The 22,619-nt window shown below is 42.7% G+C and overlaps 1 protein-coding gene across 1 annotated transcript in view; it reads left to right on the top strand.

Moving 5' to 3' along the window:
* The window catches only part of SPATS1 (spermatogenesis associated serine rich 1), a 37,581-nt gene extending 17,599 nt beyond the window's left edge, over positions 1–19,982 (top strand). Inside the window, exons 5-8 of the mRNA XM_078001047.1 lie at positions 6,465–6,585; positions 8,140–8,202; positions 14,394–14,503; positions 19,879–19,982. Coding sequence (XP_077857173.1) covers positions 6,465–6,585; positions 8,140–8,202; positions 14,394–14,503; positions 19,879–19,982 — 398 coding nt within the window. The remainder of the gene's footprint in view (positions 1–6,464; positions 6,586–8,139; positions 8,203–14,393; positions 14,504–19,878) is intronic.
* The last annotated feature ends 2,637 nt before the right edge of the window (positions 19,983–22,619 follow it).

Here is a 22,619-nt window from a genome sequence, read left to right as displayed (position 1 = left end):
ATAAGTTCTCTCAGATCCTTATTAATAGAAACCTCCATTGAAGTCTGAAGAAAAGAATTTATGTTCCAATTAGATGCTGCCTGGCATACACATTTAAATTGTACTTTATATTCTCCACAAGGAAAACATCCCATAACCCTCAGCCTGAAGTGCATGTTTTTATTTTATTGCTGATTTAATTAAAAGCTATTGAAATGAATATATATCTACCTGTGTATCTGTATCTCTTTGGTTTGTAGCTCAGTGAGTTCTTTGCCCCAACCTACTCATAATAGACTTACTGAAAGACCCTCAAAAGTTGCTGAGTACCAACGGACCATTTATGACACATTTTTCTATATAAATCCCTGTGTAGGAGGCAACCATTGCTCCCGAAATAAATAGGATTGCTGTAGCAGGAATACAAAGAGAAAGAAGTAGACTGTTCTCAGTTTTGAGTTTTAAAATAGACTTTTAAACTCACAGCAGAGACAAATAGTTTTGAGAATTGAGGCTTTTATTTAATTGGGTAGAAAAATACATGGAAAGCCCTACTAAATGAGCTGGGAGAGTGGTCATTGATATGGGAATCTGTGAGGAGTCCTGCACCTTGCACTTTTTTTTTTTTTTTTTTTTTTTTAAGACAAGGTCTTGTTCTGTGGCCCAGGCTGGAGTGCAGTGCCACCATCTTGGCTCACTGCGGCTCTGAACGCCAGCCCCCTAGCCCCAGGCTCAAGCAATCCTCCAACCTCAGCCTCCAAGTTGCTGGGACTACAGGCATGTGCCACCATGCCTGGCTGATTTTTCTATTTTTAGTAGAGACAGTGTTTCTCCATGCTGCCCAGGCCAGTCTCAAACTCCTGGGCTCCAGTGATCAGCCAGCCTTGGCCTCTCAAAGTGCCGGTATTACAGGTGTGAGCCACTGCAGCCAGCCTACCCTGCACTCTTGAGCTGCAAGTACCTATCACAAGTAAATGGGATTATCATAATGACCCAAATCTTAATTTTCACTTATCACTGCCCTCCTGGCTCAAAAGTAAGCCACCTTATCCTGACCTACCTTCCTTCCTTCCTTCCTTCCTTCCTTCCTTCCTTCCTTCCTTCCTTCCTTTTTCCTTTCCTCCCTCCCTCTCTCCATCCCTTCATTTCTTCTTTCCCTTCTTCCTTTAGGGTTTTATAAATACTGAGTAAATGCAATGATATATTTATGAAATATTTGTTGACTATATAGAATGAAATATAAGATATACTTATATTATACTTGTGTTCTTTTTTTTTTTTTTTTTTTGAGACGGAGTCTCGCTCTGTCGCCCAGGCTGGAGTGCAGTGGCCGGGTCTCAGCTCACTGCAAGCTCCACCTCCCGGGTTCACGCCATTCTCCTGCCTCAGCCTCCGGAGTAGCTGGGACTACAGGCGCCCGCCACCTCGCCCGGCTAGTTTTTTGTATTTTTAGTAGAGACGGGGTTTCACCATGTTAGCCAGGATGGTCTCGATGTCCTGACCTTGTGATCCGCCCGTCTCGGCCTCCCAAAGTGCTGGGATTACAGGCTTGAGCCACCGCGCCCGACCTATACTTGTGTTCTTTTACTCCATTTAAGAGGTAAAATATTAACTTTATATTTGAAGCCTCCAATATCCTCTTCCCTGAATATTCCATCTTTCCTCCCCCAACTCCAGTGGTAATCCATATTTTTTTAAAGAAAAACTTATCAGGTAAATTTTCAAACAATAGCATAATGAAACCCGATGTACTCATCCATTTAGCTTCAATAATGATCAATACCTGGCTAACTTGTTTCATCATTACCCCTCCTCCCAGGGATTATTTTAAAGCAAATTTCAGACATCATATTATTTCATCTCTAAATATATCATATGTGTCTCTGAAAAATAAGGATTATTTTATTAACATAACCACAATTCCATGTCCTAATATCATATTTTTAAAAATCAACAGTAATTCCTTAATATATTCAGTGTCCAAATATCCTATTATTTCATAAATGCCATAATTTAAAAATATTTAGCTTGTTTGGATCAGGATCCAAGTAAGGCCCACAGATTGAAATTGGTTGGTATGTCTCTTAAGTTTCTTTCAATATATAGGTCCTCCCTCCTTTTTTCTTGCAACATGTTTGGTGAAGAAACTAGGCCTTGTCCTGTAGTGTTGACTACGATCAGGACTTTGCTGATTACATCACTTGGTATCATTTAACAGGTTCCTCTTTCCTGTGTACTTCCTGTGAAGTGGTAGTTGGATCTACAGGCTTGATTCGTTTTAGTATGATTACTTCTTAGGTGTACAGTGACTTCTTTAAACATCAAATGCAATGGTCTTTTTCCATTTCTTCTCTTCCTTGATCTCACTGCAGCACTCGATACTGTCAAGCTTGACACTGGACACGTCTTCCTTTGTGAAATTCTCTCCCCACTCTTTCTTTTTCTCCCTTCCTTCCTTCCTTCCTTCCTTCCTTCCTTCCTTCCTTCCTTCCTTCCTTCCTTCCTTCCTTCCTTCCTTCCCTCCCCCCTCCCTCCCTCCCTCTCTCTCTCTCTCTTTCTTTCTTTCTTTCTTTCTCTTTTTTGACACAGAGTCTCACTGTGTCACCCAGGCTAGAGTGCACTAGCATGACCTCGGCTCACTGCAACCTCTGCCCCCTGGGTTCAAGCAATTCTCATGTCTCAGCCTCCTGGAGTAGCTGTGATTACAGGCATGTGCAACCACAGCCAGCTAATTTTTGTATTTCACTAGAGATGGGGTTTCACCATGTTGGCCAGGCTGGTCTCAAATTCCTGACCTCAAACACCTGCCTTGGCCTCCCAAAGTGCTGGGATTACAGGTGTGAGCCACCACTCCCGGCTGCCACTCATTATTTCTTGGATGAGATGAAGAGGCAGGCTTAGGGACTGCCAACCAGCTGCCATTTTAAACTGGAATGCAACTCATTATTATATAAAAAAATCAATCAAAATATCTTTGATGTGATCCATCACATCAAAGTTGAATGTGATCCATCAGCCATAACCAGGATATTGGCAGAGTTCCCTAAAGGCGTAGTTGTTGCCATAGAACAAAATGCCATCTATGATTGTAGGTGGTAGGGAAATGGGTCTGAAAATATAATTTTCTATTGTGTAGCTCTTCCTACAGTATCGCATACTGTATTAGTCAGAATAGGATAGATTCTTTTTTTTTTTTTTTTTGAGACGGAGTCTCGCTGTGTCGCCCAGGCTGGAGTGCAGTGGCCGGATCTCAGCTCACTGCAAGCTCTGCCTCCCGGGTTTTTACGCCATTCTCCGGCCTCAGCCTCCCGAGTAGCCGGGACTACAGGCGCCCGCCACCTCGCCCGGCTAGTTTTTTGTATTTTTTAGTAGAGACGGGGTTTCACCGTGTTAGCCAGGATGGTCTCGAACTCCTGACCTCGTGATCCGCCCGTCTCGGCCTCCCAAAGTGCTGGGATTACAGGCTTGAGCCACCGCGCCCGGCCAGAATAGGATAGATTCTGCCGCAGTAACAATCCCTGAAATTTCAGCAGCTTAAGCACTAAAGTTTGCTCCTTTCTCTTATAAAGTCCACTGTGGATCCAGCAGCTCTCCAGGGCAGTTCCTTTCCAAGGATCCTGTCTGCTTTTATCTGTGACCTTTCCATCTCAACCTGTGGCTTCTAAGATTGCCATAGAAGGGGAAAGAGAAAATGCTGGAAGGTTTTTCACTTCAGCTCCTTAAATGCTTCTTTTTAAAGGTGGTACATATCATCTCTGCTCACAATCTATCAGTCAGAACATGGCTCTACCTAAGTGCATTGTGGCACTGACATGTGGGGCAGACTAAGTTACTTGGTGAACAGTTCACTCCCTCGTATGGTTATTTGTCTCTAAGTGTATGTGTCCCATTTTCTACCTCCTGAATGTCTTTACATCCAGGAAATTGGATGGTCTGTATAAAAACAAACAAGCATTAGAACTGATCGTGCGGTGTTATGGGTCCATCAGCTATTGATGCATAGTGGCCAGCACTTTGGGCTGACACCTGTCTTGGTGAGCTATCCAGAAATTATACCAAGGCCCCATATGGTACCTAATGGCTTAAACAAATGTGTTGTCTCAGAAGTGTTGCTTGGGAGATTTTCCCCCTAAAAGTAACACCTTATGCAGATACCACACCATTGGCTCTTTTTCTTCCTCCTGATGTTATCTTGTGATATCTTTTATGATAGTCTATTTTTTTTTTTTTGAGACAGAATTTCACTCTTGTTGTCCAGGCTGGAGTGCAATGGTGCAATCTCGGCTCACTGCAACCTCTGCCTCCCAGGTTCAAGTGATTCTCCTGCCTCAGCCTCCTGAGTGGCTGCGATTACAGGCATGTGCCACCGTGCCCAGTTAATTTTGTATTTTTAGTGGAGATGGGGTTTCACCATGTTGATCAGGCTGGTCTCAAACTCCTGATGTCAGGTGATCCACCCACCTCGGCCCACCCAAAGTGCTGGGATTACAAGCGTGAGCCACTGCGCCTGGCCACCATAGTCTATTTCTAGGTGTTCTCCTTAGACCACCTATATCATATTCAACTTGTGAGTTTATTAAAAATGCTGGTTCTGGGAGCTACTAGAGATCTTCTGAAACAGAATTTCTTGGGTTAAAGGTTGCATTTTAAACAAGTTTCCTAGGTGATTTTCAGGTGTGCTAAAATTTTGGAACCACTCTTCTGTAGTATATGGCATTTACTGCCTCGTAGTGTTACCTTCGTCTTTACGAATGTCTCCCCATCTAGATAAGATTCCCTGGGGAGAAGTATATACCTTAGCTATATAGTAATCATACCTTCCAGATTAAAAAATAATTGGGATGAGGGGTATTAGTCCAGTTGTGATTTCAAATAATAATAATTGCTACTATTTCTTGAGTGCTTGTTATGTGCTCATATCATTATTATTTAGTATTCATGATAACTCTGCAAAGTAGCCATTTGAAATAAACAGTTTATACATGAGGTTACAAAGGCTTAAGAAGGTTAAATAAATAGCTCAAGGGCACAGAACCAGAAATTACAGGAGTGAGTATGAACTCAGGTGCAACTGACTCCAAAGTCCAAATCCTTCCCACCACCTCTTGTTAACACCTGACTCTTACTTGTCAGTGCCCTGGTTTGGGATTCAAAAGGTTTTGGATTTACTGTATATTTAATTAACTAATTAATTAAAATTTTGAGACAGAGTCTCATTCTGTTTCCCAGGCTGGAGGCATGTGGCATGATCTTGGCTTACTGCAACCTACGTTTCCCAGGTTTAAGCGATTCTCCTGCCTCAGCCTCCCGAGTAACTGGGATTACAGGCGTGTGCCACCACACCCAGCTAATTTTTGTATTTTTAGTAGAGACAGAGTTTCACTGTGTTGGTCAGGCTGGTCTAGAACTCCTGGCCTCAAGGGGATTCAGTATATATTTTAAACTGCCACTCTCTCTGCTTTGAATCCTCAGCATCTCATACCCAGCAGGCACTCGATGCATGGGTGTAGCTGCATTGGGTGTGTTTCACTACACAGAAGAGCTAATCAAACGTGTAATACAGTCAGTTATTGAAAAGGTTTTTGAAAGAGAAAGATAAAAAATTAAATACTACGCTAACCCAAGAACTCCCACCTGTCACGCTGATGGCTTTTCCGAGTTAGCTAGAAGAATCTGGGTGTGTGGCAAACATGGAGGTCATGCTTCCAGCCTCATGTCCCTGCTTCCGAGCCCAAGGGTGGTGACTCTCGTAGTCCAGGCTTGTTCTCTTAGGAGATGTATCTGGTGTCAAGTGTGTGGGTTGATTTATTTATTTTATTTTTAATTTTAAGTTTTTTATAGGCCATTTTAAGGACTTTAAGTATGTGGGTTTAAATGATCACCCTGCACTAGGCAGATGCCTTCCACTCCCATAATTAGTTTCTTGTTCCCGGGGCTTTAGCAGGGGCTGAGCTGGGTGTACAAGCCTCTGCCGAGTAATCTTGCTCTTCTCCAGGAAGCCACCTCCCACTGCTGCATGGCCCCAGTCCTTGAGGCAGAAGGAGCAAGACATCCTTAGTTGGTTTCCTTCCCAGACCCAGTCAGAGAGGCAGCGCCCCAGGGACATTTGTTTCTTGGGCTTCCTAAGACTCAGGGATTCAAAGTGCACTAATGCTCAGGAATCAAGAGATTATTAGGTCACAGATTTTTGGATCATTGCAAAGAGACCTCTGATTCACCTTATATTTTAAACCAAAGCACTCCATCTGAGTCTAACAATTCTTTTCCAGGGTGAGGTAGTTATAACAACACTTTTTGGAAAATGTCCCAAACATAGGCTCATCTCCTTAAGGCAAGATAATCACAAACAGAACTTTGAGAAACTTCTATGTAATTTATAATAAATTACTAAAATATCCTATTTCCATTGTCATGCCAATACTTACAGCAAATCTGTGGATCATCTTCAGCCCTTGTATGATTTTGTTTTCAAACCTTCTCCACAGATATTGATCCCAGGAACGGAATCCCAAAGTTAACTCCAGGGGATAATCCATATATGTACCCAGAACAGAGTAAAGGCTTCCACAAAGCAGGATCAACGCTCCCACCAGTGAATTTTTCAGTGTAAGTGTATGTTAATACTAGCATTATATAGTTAACTTTAAAGGAATTGTGTCTCTCTACTACATAGAAATTATATTTTAAAAGGGATAGATGTCAACAAGATGTGATTGGATGAAAATTCCTTGAAAAGCTCATCTTTAGTTAATTAGTGTCTGCACAGATGCATGTGTATAATTAAAATTGCACACAGGACTTGGACTACAAAAAAGCGGTTGTTAATTTTGTTCCTATCTCTATTAGCACAGATTTGAAAGCTTTTAAATGTTCATACTGAATCAGATTGTTGGCCATAGTGACTACTATGTGGGTGGACTTAAACTTGGAAATAAACTTAGACCAAAGTGATGGAGAAAAATGGGAGGATCATTACATTTAAAAGAAAAATAGTTGGTGTATTACTTTTTTTTTTTTTTTTTGAGAAGGAGTCTCGCTCTGTCGCCCTGGCTGGAGTACAGTGGCGTGATTTTGGCTCACTGCAAGCTCCGCCTCCCAGGTTCACGCCATTCTCCTGCCTCAGTCTCCCAAGTAGCTGGGACTACAGGTGCCTGCCACCATGCCCGGGTAATTTTTTGTATTTTTAGTAGAGACAGGGTTTCACTATGTTAGCCAGGATGTTCTCGATCTCCTGACCTTGTGACACACCTGCCTCGGCCTCCCAAAGTGCTGGGTAGTTGGTGTATTACATTTAAAACATTGTTTTAAAAAATTAACCATGTGAAATGTAATGATGCTGACTAAAAATGATCACAACTAAAATCTGTGGGCCGGGGGCGGTGGCTCACGCCTATAACCCCAGCCCTTTGAGAGACCAAGGGGGGGCAGATCACCTGAGGTCAGGAGTTCCATACCAGCCTGGCCAACATGGTAAAACCCCGTGTCTACTAAAAATACAAAAATTAGCTGGGCACGGTAGCAGATGCCTGTAATCTCAGCTACTCAGGAGGCTGAGGCAGGAGAATTATTTGAACCTGGGAGACGGAGGTTGCAGTGAGCCGAGATTGCAGCACCACACTCTAGCCTGGGCAACAGAGCGAGTGAGACTCCATCTCAAAATAAACAAAATAAAATAAAATAAAATCTGTGGGCCAGGCACAGTGGCTCATGCCTGTAATCCTAGCACTTTGAGAGGCTGAGGCTGGAGGGTTGCTTTAGCTCAGGCGTTCCAGACCTACCTGGGCAACATGAAAAAACCCCTTCTCTACAAAAATACAAAAAATTAGCTGGGCATGGTGGCGCATGCCTATAATCCCAGCTATTTGGGAGGCTGAGGTGGGAGGATCACCTGAGCCTGGAAGGTTGAGGCTGCAGTGAGCTGAGATTGTGCCACTGCACTCCAGCCTTGGGGACAGAGTGAGACCCTGTCTCAAAACATAAATAAAATAAAATAAAATAAAATAAAATAAAATAAAATAAAATTTGCGGTTCTTACAGTTTTGAAGTCCATACTTGAAAATTAAAATTGGAAAACAGGACATTCTATTGAATGCAATGATGTATTGATCGCTTTGCTGTAGATGGCATACCAGTTTTATGATTGCCTTTTCTGTTTTTCAGAGCACCTTATGAAAAGAAATTTGATACATTTATTCCACTTGAGCCTCTTCCACAAATTCCCAAGTGAGTTCTCTTACCATGTTTTGTGCTAGCCCATCTTTATGAAATATCAATTATTTTATTATTTCCTCCTGCAGTGGAGTGGGTAGATAACCAGGACACAGGGCCCTTTTGAACCCCAGCAGGAGGGTGGGGCAGTTTGTAAGGAAGGCGTTTGGATAGACACTCTGTAGAGTCTGCAGTTGGGATGGTCACATATTCAACAGACGTAACTGACAAACTACCAGATGCCATGTGTTGTGCTAGCCATGCACGATAGGAGAGTTCACATGGAACAAAAAGACAGGGTTCCTGATTCCTAGAACATGAGTATTTTGGGAAAGAAAGACACACACTTAAATGATTGCAACTGGGGAGAACGGTTAGAGTTTCAAGAGGCAGAAATAAAGCTAACAGAGCACTTCTGTGTTTGAGGGACATATCATTCCTTTAATTTCATACTTTTGCTTCACTCCATTCTGAACCTCATGTATTTACCTAAGCTGGTTTCTGACTGATAAAGACATATTTTCTTTTCTTTCTTTCTTTTTTTAACTTTCTAATACAAAGCAGGCTCATATGAGTGGGCATGTGTCCCAGGGTCTGACCCACTCTGGAATTCAGTGGGAATAAAAGCCTTTTATTCCAAACTTGAGATTTTTAATGTCTTTATTATGTTGCATTGTTACTTATGGCACATGATTAGGGCTTCTCATGTCTGTACTTTACATTTTTAATAAACACTATTCTAGAATATTCCAAATAATAGCAATTGCCTAAATTTCATCATCATCCTACTCAACTATTTTAGCTTTTGTACATTACCTTTCATATGCAAATATGTTTTTACATGTATAAACCTGAGAATACCAATTAGTCGGGTTTTCCTAAAAAGAAAGGTTAATTTTTTTTTTTTTTTTAAAGAAGTACAAAGCTGGCTGGGTGCAGTGGCTCACACCTATAATCCTAGCACTTTGGGATGCCAAGGCAGGGGGACTGCTTGAAGCCAAGAGATTGAGACCAGCATGGGCAACATAGTGAGACCCTATCTCTACAAAAAATTTTTTTAAAAAAAATTAGCCATGCATAGTGGTATGCAACTGTAGTCCTAGGTACTTGGGAGGCTGAGGCAGGAGGGTTTCTTGAGTCTATGAGTTCGAGGCTGCAGTGAGCTATGATTGTGCTATGCACTCCAGCCTAGGTGACAGAGCGAAACGCTGTCTCAAATTAAAAAAAAAAAAAAAAAAAGAGAGAATTCGATCAGCATATTCCTCTGTGCTATGGTCAGTAAGACAATTGGGAGACTTGGACCCTTTCCTCAGGGACAGTCACCCTAATGAAAAAGTCTACTAACCAGTTAGTCATGGCAGAAGCAACAAAGGCTTCTGTTACTGGATTTAGCATTTACTGTTTCCTAGTTCTCTGTTTTGTTCTGTAGTGTCTAATTTGCTGTTAGTCCCATCCAGTGATTATGTATTTTGATCTTTAGAAATTCTATTTGATTCTTTTTTATATCTGTTGTTCTTTCCTATTTTCATGTTTTCCTTAAATACTTGGACATAGTAATAACTGTTCAAAGATTTTTGTTTGCCGGCCAGGCGTGGTGGCTCACGCCTGTAATCCCAGCACTTTGGAAGGCCGAGGCGGGCAGATCACGAGGTCAGGAGATCGAGACCATCCTGGCTAACATGGTGAAACCCCATCTCTACTAAAAATACAAAAATTAGCTGGGTGTGGTGGCACGTGCCTGTAGGCAAAAAAAAAAAAAAAAAAAAAAAAAAGATTTTTGTTTGCTAATTCTATTATTTGTGTCATTTCTGGGTGTGTTTCTGCTGACTGATTTTTTTCCTGATTATGGGTCACATTTTCCTGCTTCCTAGTATGTCTAGTAATTTTTATTTGGATACTGGACATTATAATCTTATATTGTTGAGTATTTGGATTTTGTTGTCTTCTTTTATTTTTTATTTTATTAATTTTATTTTTTAGATGGAGTCTCACTCTGTTGCCAGGTTGGAGTGCAGTGGCACGATCTGGGCTCACTGCAACCTCTGTCTCCCAGGTTCAAGGGATTTTCCTGCCTTAGCCTCCGGAGTGGCTGAGATTACAGGCACGTGCCACCACACCCAGCTAATTTTTGTATTTTTAGTAGAGATGGGGTTTCACCATGTTGGCCAGGATGGTTTCAATCTCCTGACTTCGTGATCCACCTGCCTTGGGCTCCCAAAGTGCTGGGATTACAGGTGTGAGCCACTGCGCCCGGCCTCGTCTTTTTTTAAAGAGTGCTGGGCTTTGCTGTAGCAGGCAGTTAAGTCACTTGCCGTTTGGTTTGATTCTTTTGAGGCTTGTTTTCAAGCTTTGTTAGGGCATGTCTAAAGTAGTCTTTAGGGATAGTTTAACTCCATTACTAAGTAAGATGTGGCCCTTTTAGAGTCTCTACTGAATGCCTTGAGTGACCAATGAGGAGTCTTCACTTTAATTGGTGGGAACTAAAATGATTTTTAGCCCTTTGTGAGCCCATTCAGTTCCCAGTCACTCTACTGTCTGATCTTGTGGAGTTCTACCCTACACATGTGTGTCTTAATATTCAGCAAAGACTCGAAGGAAGAGCCATTTGAATTTCTTAATTTCATTTTTTTGTATAGTTCCTTCTTCCCCAGAACTCTGCCCTGCAGCTTCCAGCCCTCCAAGACTCTGTGAACTCGGATCTTCGGCTCCTCAAACTCATAGAGAATGCCATGCTCTGTGTAGGGTTGCTCATCCTACGCTGTGGTCTTGAATGCGCCGCCAGGCAAAAGCTGGGTGATTCCAGGGCTCTTTTCATTTGCTTTCCTTTTCTTTAAGATCACAATCCTGCGCTGCCTGTTGTCTCATTCTGAAAACTGTTATTTCATACATTTTGTCCAGTTTTCTACTTGTTTAAGTCAGGAGAGTAAATCTGATCCCTGCTACTTCATTATGGCTGGAATTATTATCTATGAATATAAATGTTATTATCCATCATCTATTAATAAAAATTGTAGTTTTTTCCCCAAGTTATTTGATGAATCAGTTTTGTACTATTCCATCACTCTCATCAAAGTTATTCATATCTTTAAATAGTGTAGTAATTGTGCTTGGAAATTTAAGAATGTTAAATCTGCAAATGCAACAATCCACCTTTAAAATAAGAACAAAACCTGATAACCAGAACCAGATAAAGTTGCCAAGTCTTCTCTAGTTAGCTAGTGACAGAGAGAGCCAGAATTAGAATAAATATTAGGGAGGTAAGATTACTCATTGAAAAGGTCCCTATAATGTGCAGTACATTTACAGGGATTATTTAGTCAACTCAGCAGATATTCTTTGAGTACCATTTATGCACTTGATCTACAGGAGAAATGGGAAGGTGGTGAGGTAATGGAGGCAGGGATCACAAAGATGAATAAGATATGACATTTGTTTCAAGGCTCATTGTCTGTTGTGGGGAGAGACCACTAGATGAGTAATCATAAAACAATTGAAAGCAAATATGATACAATGTGTACCTAGAGGAAAGACATGTGGGGAAGTTGGGGACGTGTTGCAGAGGAGGTGGTATTTGATCTGGCTCCTAGATGAGGCATTGCAATTAATGTATCTTCCAAGGACAAAGTATTATGGGATGCATCTACATTAGGTCACTTAATATTTATTTTTACATTTCCACGTGTGCTTGAAAAGAAAGTGTATTCCATTTAGTCAGGATGGAAAGTTAGATACATACTCAGAAGATTGACTTTATTGGTTATGTTGTTTAGCCCAAATATTTCCTTATCTTTGTTCACTTGGCCTAGTTTGGATTGAGAGTTAGTGTGAGAGTTAGGGTGTCTGAATATTAGCATTTCGACTATTTTTGTTGTTAATTGTGTCTTTTAGCATTATAAAAGTATCTTTATTTTTCTCATTTAATATTTTTTGTCCTAAAGTATACCTAGCCTGTTATTAAGATTCTAATTCTTACTTTATTTTATTTGCATCTGAGCTTTGCCCATTCTTTCTGCCCATTCTTTTGCTTTTGAAGCACTTTGCTTTTAGTGTAGAATTGGATTTTGCTCTGTGAGCCAGCTTGAAATATTTTCTTTAATTCAGGTGAATTAGGCCACTTGCATTTATTGATTAGACTGATATATTTGATTTCGGTTCTGTTACATTATTTGCTACATTTATTATGTGTACTGTATTATATTTACAGTGAATCTTTCAGTGTTTTCTTTGATTGCTTCAAAAAAGGTTGAAAAATCCTTTCTTTTGATATTTAGAAATGCTTGTGTTCTTATTCTAGTAGTTCTTTGTGCTAGTATCTTTATACGTTGCTCTTAGTTCTGCTTTTCTTTTCTTTTCTTTTTTTTTTTTTTTGAGATGGAGTCTCACTCTGTTAACCAGGCTGGAATGCAGTGGTGCGATCTCGGCTCACTGTAACTTCCACCTCCCGAGTTTAAGTGATTCTCCTGCCTCAACCTCCTGAGTAGCTGGGATTACAGGCATGCGCCACAACGCCCGGCTAATTTTTGTATTTTTAGTAGAGACAGGGTTTCACCATGTTGGTCAGGCTGGTCTCGAACTCCTGACCTTGTGATCCACCTGCCTCGGCCTCCTAAAGTGCTGGGATTACAGGCGTGAGCCACCACTCCTGGCAGTCCTGCTTTTCTTATTTGGGCTTCTACTACTTGGCTTGTTGGCTTTAAGTGATAACTTTGACTTTCACCAATTACCTATTTGGTAACCATCCTCTTCTTTCTTGCAGGGACTTCCCTACCCCCAGCAGTTTTACAAGGGCATTTTGCCAATTGTGGTATATTTCTCCCCTAAAGCACAAGAATTCTAGCTTCCAAAAGATGAAAACATTCTGCATCTCCCTGCTCCAACTCATCCCAGAGTCACACTTCCTACTACCTACTGGACCACACACAGCCCAGAAATGCCCTTTCAAGTCTCAGTGGCTCTGGGAAGACTCTGGGTGTCTGCATTAGCCAAGGTCCCAGCAGAAAACAGAAAGCACACTCAGCTGGGATTCTGAAGACAGCTTAAGGAAAGGGACTACTTATGGGTGTGTGGGCAGGGTTGGGGGAACCCACATGGGAGGGTGAAGCACCCAGAGGCTCATGACAGTGGGAAGCGTTACTACTCCTGGGTCTGAGCAGCAAGAAGAGGGATCACGGTTTGCAGAACAGTAAGCACTGGAACTCTGGGAGAAGGGCTGCCCAACAGGAGCTGTGGCACTGCCAGAATTGGGGTACCTTGGGAGATAGGACATCAGGGGAGGAGCTAGGTAAGAAATGCCCTAATTTCTGTCCACCTTCTGATCTCCTGTTGGTGCCATCAGCCAAACCCAGCTCAAAGGTGGAAGCACGGGTGGGGACGGTGGTTCATGCCTGTAATCCCAGCACTTTGGGAGGCTGAGGTGGTAGGATCACCTGGAGTCAGGAGTTCAAGACCAGCCTGACCAAGATGGTAAAGCCCAGTCTCTACTAAAAATACAAAAATTAGCTGGGCATGATGGCATGTGCCTGTAGTCCCAGCTACTTGGGAGGCTGAAGCAGGAGAGTCATTGAACCCGGGAGGCAGAGGTTGCAGTGAGCAGAAATCGCACCACTGCACTCCAGCCTGGGTGACAGAGCAAGACTCTGTCTCAAAAAACAAAACAAAAAGAAATGTGGACTGGATGTAGTGGCTCACACCTGTAATCCCAGCACTTTGGGAGGCCGAGGTAGGTGAATTACCTGAGGTCAGAAGTTTGAGACCAGCTTGACCAACAAGGTGAAACCCCGTCTCTACTAAAAATACAAAAATTAGCTGGGTGTGGAGGCGTGTGCCTGTAGTCCCAGCTACTCAGGAGGCTGAGGCAGGAGAATTGCTTGAATCTGGGAGGTGGAGGTTGCAGTGAGCCGAGATTGCGCCACTGCATTCCAACCTGGGCAATGGAGTGAGACTGAGTTTCAAAAAAAAAAAAAAGTGGAAGCACGGAGGAGACCAGGTGATACTAGCTGTAAGGTCAGCCTCTTGGCAGAGAAGGGCTGAACAAGAGCTGGGTTTAAGGCAGGGGCAAATGGTGAACAACTAACATATTTTATTTTGAAGCTGGTCTCCTAAATTGGAGGTCTTTTTACTTTTGGAGCATATAATGCCTTATCCGCTGTTGGTGTTTGTAAATTTTGCATCAAACTGAAACTCAGGGTGTTGTCTTCTTACCACAGCTTGCCCTTCTGGGTGAAGGAGAAGGCCAACAGTTTGAAGAATGAGATACAAGAGGTTGAGGAGCTCAACAACTGGCAGCCAGCAGTGCCCTTAATTCTGCTCCTTCCTGGTAGGTTAAAGAACCTTCAAAGAATAGTGTAAAAACTGGAGGAGTCCACCGGGCATGGTGGCTCACTCCTGTAATCCCAGCACTTTGGGAGGCCGAGGCGGGCAGATCATAAGGTCGGGAGTTCAAGACAAGCCTGATCAACATAGTGAAACCCCGTCTCTACTGAAAATACAAAAATTAGCCAGGCATGGTAGCACACGCCTGTAATCCCAGCTACTCGGGAGGCTGAGGCAGGAGAATCGCTTGAACCCAGGAGGTGGAGGTTGCAGTGAGCTGAGATTGTGCCACTGCACTCCAGGCTGGGCAACAGAGCGAGACTTTGCCTCAAAAACAAACAAACAAACAAACAAAAAACAAAACTGGAGGAGTCCAGAAGAACAGGCTTTTGAGAGGCTTCACAGTGGAAAGGAGGGCAGGCAAAGTATCTCCCGGAGTGGATGTGTCTTCTGTCCTGAGGTGGTCTCATGGGCAGATGTCATAGCCAAGCATTGAGGGGTGAGTGTATTGGTTGAGAATTGTTAGTTTTGTAATGGAAGAAAACCTTTAACTCCATGCCTCTATCCACAGGTGCTTTGGACTTTCCAAGACAATCCTGAGCATACACAGGCCCACAAAACATGTGCTGACTGCACTCTGGCGAGCCTTTTCCAGTTGATGGTTTTTCTCATGTGACTGTTCTAAATTCAATGTTTGACCCTTATGAGGAAGTGTTGTGCTTTGCTTTTTTAAAACTTTATATTTTGAAAACTTTCACATTTACAGAAAAATTGCAAGAACTGTACAACAAACACCTGCATATCCTTCACATAGATTCTATCAATGTTAACATTTGTTCAAACTTTCTCTCTCTCACAATATTACAATTACCATTTTGCTGAACTCTTTGAGAGTGAGTGGCAGATATTGTAATGCTTTACACCTGTATACCAACATACCTCAGCATGTATCTCCTAAGGTCAAGGATGTTGTCTAACAAGCACAACACAAATATCAAACTCATGGAATTTAATACTGATAAAATATTATTAATATTTAGTCCACATTCAGTTTTAGTCAATTATATTTAGTTTTCTGAGGATGCCCTCAAATCAATCATAAAATACAGACATTATGTGAGTGTCTTAGCCTGTTCAGGCTGCTATAACAAAATACCATAAACAGAATGGCTTATAAATGATAGGAATTTATTTCTCACAGTTCTGGAGGCTGGGAAGTCCACGCTCAGGGTGCCAGCAGGTTCAGTGTCTGCTGAGGGCCAGCCTTCTGGCTCATAGACAGTACCTTCTTGCTGTGTCCTCATATGATAGAAGGGGTGAGCTAGTCCTCTGGGGTCTCTTTTACAAGGGCACTAATCTCATTCATGAGGGCTCTGATCTCATGACCTAATCGCCTCCCAATGACCTTATCTCCTAATACCATCACCTCGGGGATTAGGTTTCAACATACGCATTTTGGGGTGGGGAGGATAAACATTTAGACCATAGCAGTGAACTTTCATTGCTTTTGGTAAAACCGTTTTCATTTTATTAATACCTTTCGGAATGTTTCTCTAATGTTAACTTGGTACATGTCAGAAAAACATGAAGGCTGGATCTATACCAGGTAAGTAATACTGTTGCCCTGTAGCTGCATTCCTCACTCCAGTGTTGCCTATCTACAATAGCCAGGCAGGGTGAGAGCTCAGTGACCACCAGTCATGAGTTTTAGGGCCTCCTGTCAATCAGACAAAAAGCAAACATTTGGAGGAAAAGGTGAAAACAAAAGCTGCCTCACAGGCTCTGACACAGTCAAACTAACGGCTCTTGGCATTTTTATAGCCAATCTCTTTCTCCACTAGGGAACCCCATTGACTGACTAATGAGGGCTGCAGATCTAGTCTCCCCAAAACCTTAAAGTGGAAAGAGATTGGGGCCCATGCTGAGACTTAATGTGTGTATGACATGAGCATGATTTATTTCCCATGTCTGTTGTTTCCAGTCACAGCCAAAGTGAATGAAGCAGGTTTAGAACACAATACATTTAGCCAGGTGTGGTGGCTCATGACTGGAATCCCAGCACTTTTGGAGACCGAGGCAGGCGAATCACTTGAGGTCAGGAGTTCCAGACCAGCTTGGTCAACACAGTGAAACCCTGTCTCTACTAAAATTACAAAAAGTAGCCAGGCATGATGGTGGGCGCCTGTAATCCCAAGTACTCGGGAGGCTGAGCCAGGAGAATCGCTTGAACCCAGGAGGTGGAGGTTGCAGTGAGCCAAGACCATGCCATTGCACTCCAGCCTGGTCGACAAGAGCAAAACTCCATCTCAAAAACAAAGAAACAAACAAAAACCACAGTGCATTCATGGCACCTTCATATGTGCCTCTAGACTAACTGGCAGACAGCATGGTGCCTACCACCAGCTGCTGTGCCTGACCACTCCTTGGGTTAACATCAGCATACATCTGTGCTAATCCTCTGGCCCCTGGGTCACAGGCCCACCCCTGCTCCTAATATAATAATTAAAAAGAAAACCAAATAATTTTTAAAAAGACAAAGGCTGCCAAGAGATTTTTCCAGAACACATTAACTTCTGAAAAAATAATAATTTTTTGTGCCTCTATTACTTAAATATAAAAAAGTCTTCCTTCCCTCTAGTCAACAACAACGTCCCACCCCTAAAAAAAAAGTCAACTGCAACCACCATGTGGGTTAGTAATGGAGGACGCAATATAGAACAAAAAAAGATTCTGCAGAGATTTCCTGATGGGATTATCTAGGTGGCACAGGAAACTGCTCTCAGAAGGTTCCCTGGTGTTTTGGAAGGAGGGTGTCCTACACCATAAATATATTAAGAAAAACAACTGGCTGGACAAGGTGGCTCATGCCTGTAATCCCAGCACTTTGGGAGGCTGAGGCAGGCAGATCACAAGGTCAGGAGATCGAGACCATCCTGGCTAACGCGGTGAAACCCCGTCTCTACTAAAAACACACAAAAAATTAGCCAGGCGTGGTGGCGGGTGCCTTTGGTCCCAGCTACTCGGGAGGCTGAGGCAGGAGCACGGTGTGAACCCAGGAGGAGGAGCTTGCAGTGAGCCGAGATTGTGCCACTGCACTCCAGCCTGGGTGACAGAGCGAGACTCCGTCTCAAAAAAAAAAAAAAAAAAAAAAAAAAGAAAAAAAAAAAAAGAAAAACAACCAAAATATAGTTTTAGAAGGTTTGGAGTAGTCTCTAGGTTTCAAAGAGGTCTATATAATTCCTAGATGCTGCTCTAAGTAGATATGATTTGATTCCTTTTTCTTTTAATCCAGGCCGCAGAAACCATGAGTAAAAAAAAACAAAAACAAAAAAACCCCACACAACTGTTAGATGATTGAACTTCTGGAGTTGCAGGACTACATTTCATCCCCTGAAAATCAGGGAAGTTTTCACTGGATCTGGTGTTCTCTGTGGGTACATCTCGATGGCCAGGCCTTATTCCATGGCACCTCAACAGCTGGCAGGGAGAGTTCCACTGCCAACTTCGGACAGCATCAGTATGTCTGTGTGTGTTGGGGAGATAAAGGCATAGAAAAGGCCACTTGGGAAAAATATGTGCATATCACAGCTGTTCCAGCTTTTGCTTCTTTCCAGCTGTTCTAGCTTTTCTTTTGCTTCTTTCCAGCTGTTTCAGCTTTAGCTTCTTTCCGCTACAAAGAGGTTGAACCTGTTAGATGTAAAGATCCCCTTCAACTTACTGTAGGGTCTTTGGTAAATAAAAACACGTGTGTGTGCAGAGGTGCGTGTGTGTTCATTTCTTACTTTCAGTAACTGAAGTTCAATAGAAATAAACTATATGTGGCACTTTACAAGTAAATTTCTTGGTGTGCAATTTTACATTGCACAGAGGTATTCTAATTTTGGATCCTGGGATAAATGAAAAATGGCCTCTGTGGACATGAGGAAACATTGTATTATTCAACTAGTGGCACCAACGTTCAAATCAGTGATCTCTGAACTCCAAGTTACCAAAATGTTAAGATAGTAGGATATCAAACTTCTAAACTTCCACAGGGAATTTAGGAATATACTGTAGGAGTCCACTAATTGTCCACATTTCTAATACAAGACACTCAGTTTGGTTAGTTTTGTTTTGTTCTTAGGCATTTGGGTCTCAAAATCTAGGCAGGTAAGCACATTGTTTACAGGACTTGACTTGGTGAAGGATTTTAGAGTTGGAGCCCTTCAAGATCATGTCCCTGTCCTAAAGAGGCTTTTCTTTCCTGGCTGGGAAATCAGGAGAGAGTACTTGGGTATATAATTACCTCTACCCAGAACTGAGCCACATGCCTGATGTGGGATAGTACACCTTTTTACGGGGTCTACGGGCCAAGTTCCCGGCACACTCTGGGAGAGGATGTGGGAGCCCATTTGAGATGACCGGTGTCCTTCCCATGCTGGGGAGCCCCAAGAGGGACTGTGGCCTGATCCCACTCTCAGGAATGGGGAGGCCACTACTGGCTGACCTGGGATCCAACACTGAGCCTCCTAAATCCATGCTATAACGCTTACATTAAAAGTAAACATTTCGTGGTGTGCATAAGGGCCCTAGCCTTGTATCACATAAGCAGCCAAAATATCCCAATGTCTTATTTTCTGAGGAAATGTGTCTGCCTCCCCCAAATGTGGTGTGGGGGCAGCAGACAGATCCAGCTTCCAGTGGTGAAGCAGTGAGCAAGTGTATGCTCATCTGACTAGAAATCTGCTTTTGTCCGGGCACAGTTGGGGCTGGAGTAAAAGTTGGGTTTCTGTTAGACAGAATGGAGTAAGGAGCATAGTTATACTAAATATTCTTTGTTCTTTATTTAAAATTCATTTAACTGGGAGCTCTGCTTTTTTTTTTTTTGAGAAGGAGTCTCATCCTGTCGCCCAGGCTGGAGTGCAGTGGTGCCATCTCAGCTCACTGCAAGCTCCGCCTCCCGGAGCCTGAGTTCACGCCATTCTCCTGCCTCAGCCTCCCGAGTAGCTGGGACTACAGGTGCCCGCCACCATGCCCGGCTAATTTTTTGTATTTTTTTTTTAGTAGAGACGGGGTTTCACCATGTTAGCCAGGATGGTCTCGATCTCCTGACCTTGTGATCCGCCTGCCTCAGCCTCCCAAAGTGCTGGGATTACAGGCGTGAGCCACTGCACCCGGTTGAGCTCTGCATTTTTATTTGTCAGAACTGGCAACTTACAGTGCACGTGGCACAAAGGAGATAGATTTGAGGGCTAAGTAGGAGGTCAAGGTGGTGAGACTCTGGGATAACTTTGGAATGGGTGGGATAAAAATATAGGAGAAGGAGAAATGGCAAGTGGATAGATGATGATGTTGTTGCCAGGGCCATCTGGACCTCATGTATCATCTTTGTACAACTAGAGAATGATGCCCTCTTGGTGGACACAACCCTGTGGACGAAGAGCCTTGGTGGACACAACCCTATGGACGAACAGCTTGGTGACCTGTGTGCGAGCTGGATTTAAACCCCCATGTCCTTGTGCAGTGAACTTCTTACATGACTGTATGCAGCAGTCTTGTGCTATTCACTGAAATGAGGCATGCTGGGGATGTGCAGATTTTTTGGGAGGAGGTCAATGTTTGGCAATTTGACATTGAGGAACTTGTGACAATGGCAGAACTGTCTAGGGTATAGCTGGGCATATAAACCTGGGGTCTGGATATATGCATGTGAAAAATAAAGCTGCTGTGAGAAATGTGTATTCTAAGCCTGTGACATGTAGATGTAGGGGCTAGATGTAAATTACACAATTGGAATATCCATCCCGAACTGAGCAATGAGCTCAAAAAGACCCTTAAACCTCAGGGCCTGAGCAAAAGCAAATTCTCCTTGGGATCACTTCACTTCAGGGCACAGGGGACTCCCTAGAGAACACCAACAAAGGTGAACCCCTGAGAAAGAACTATAAAACCACAATTGGATCCACCAAAGGAATTGTCAACGGATGAAACTCCATTAGCTTTTCCCAGTGCTGGTTGAGGAATTTCTAAATAGGAAGGAGGGGCTTATGGATGGCAATCTGGTGGATGGGGTGGGGCTAGAGGACCTGTCTTGAAATGGTATCATCATGCAATGCATAATGACATTTTGATAAACTCTAAACTGCATATATGATGGTGGTACCGTAAGATTATAATACCATATTTTTACTGTATCTTTTCTTTATTTATTGTTTTGCCAATGTCTTTTTAAAACAATTATTAGAAGACATTTTACTGATAAACGTTTTTACTATACCTGTTCTATATTTAGATACACAAATGCCATTGTGTTACAACTGCCTATGGTATTCAGTACAGTAACATGCTGTATAGGTTTGTAGCCTAGGAGCAAGGGGTTATATATACCATATGGCCTAAGTGTGTAATAGACTACTGCATCTAGGTTTGGCGTGAGTACATTCTATGATGTCCTCACAACAGTGAAATCGCCTAACGATGCATTTCTCAGAATGTATCCCTGTCATTAAGTGATACATGACTGCATTTGCAAAGCAGGATAATATTTTTATGTAAATTATTATGCATGTTTATTTGGGGAGATGGTGAAGATTGTGAGAGTCATTAACCCTGCCTCTAAACTATGCCTTGCTGTTGCCATAGGCTTTTGCCCCTAATTTTAGCCCTTTCCTGCATAGTTTCTTGGTGGTAAAAAAACTGGGTGAAAGGGAAACTAGAATTTTGATTGCTTTCTCTGCTAAGTAAATGTCAATCCATTCAGAACCAGCTCCCCAGAGAGGGGTGAGGGATAGGGAAATGGGGACAATGCAACCTAAAAATCCTCCTGCTAACATCTCTGGTTGCCCTTTGTAAGTCGAATGGACTTTTAACCTCTTTTTCCTGAGCCAGAGTTTCTCAAATTGTGTTTCATGAGTGTCAATAGATATATAAGAAAAAAGGTTTTTAGGGTCAAATTAGTTGGGAAACGCTATATAGTAAGTCCTTACTTTTATCATTGATAAGTTTTTGGAAACTGCAACTTTAAGCAAAAGGATGTATAATGTAATCAATTTTACCATAGGCTAATTGATACAAACAAGAGTTAAGTTTCTATGGCATATTTCTGGTCACAAAACATCACCAAACTTCTAAATAAAGACAAAAACCCTTCTAATATTGAACAGTGAAGTAAGTGTAAGCTATGCATACATTTAAGAAAGATTAGGCTGGGGCACGGTAGCTCACACCTGTAATTCCAGCACCTTGGGAGGTCGAGGAGGGCAGATCACTTGAGCTCAGGAGTTTGAGACCAGCCTGGGCAACATGGTGAAACCCCAACTCTACAAAAAAAAAAAAATACAAAATTTAGCCAGGCATGGTGGTGCATGCCTGTAGTCCCAGCTACTCGGGAGACTGAGGTTGGAAGATTGCTAGAGCCTGTGGGGTGGGGGTAAAGGCTGCAGTGACGGAAGATCGTGGCACTGCACTCCAGCCTGGGGCACAGAGTAAGACCCTGTCTCAAAGAAAAGAAAGATTAATAAGAACAAGATAAGTATTCCCGCTTATTCCAGTTCAGGGTGATAGGTGGCCAGAGCCTATCCCAGCACAAAGCAGCAATCAGCTCTGCACAGGACACAGGACACCATCCCATTGCAGGGCACACTCACACACACCCACATTCACTCAGACTGCAGGCTTGCAAATGAACCTCACCTGCACAGCTTTGGGATGTGGAAGGAAACCAGGGTATCTGGAAGAAACCCACACAGACAGTGGCCCTGGCCTCAAGTGGATTTTTTTTTTTTTTTTTTTTTTTTGAGATGAGGTCTCACCCCGGGTGGAGTGCAGTGGTGTGATCATGGCTCACTGCAGCCTCGACCACCCAGGCTCAAGTGATCCTCCCATCTCAGCCTCACAGGTAGCTGGGATCACAAATGTGCACCACCACACCCAGCTAATATTTAATATTTTTGTAGGGACGGAGTCTCACTATGTTGCTCAGGCTGGTCTCAAACTCCTGGGCTCAAGCAATCCTCCTGCCTTGGCCTCCCAGAGTGTTGGAATTACAGGCATGAGCCACTATGCCTGGCCTCATCAATGTTATCATGAAACGATCTTGCACAAAATGATGTTATTCAAGGATTTGCTGTATTAGCAAAGGA

The sequence above is a fragment of the Macaca mulatta genome, chromosome 4 (genome assembly GCF_049350105.2).
Source record: "Macaca mulatta isolate MMU2019108-1 chromosome 4, T2T-MMU8v2.0, whole genome shotgun sequence".
NCBI lineage: Eukaryota > Metazoa > Chordata > Mammalia > Primates > Cercopithecidae > Macaca > Macaca mulatta.
This window is presented reverse-complemented; position numbering and strand designations above follow the sequence as displayed.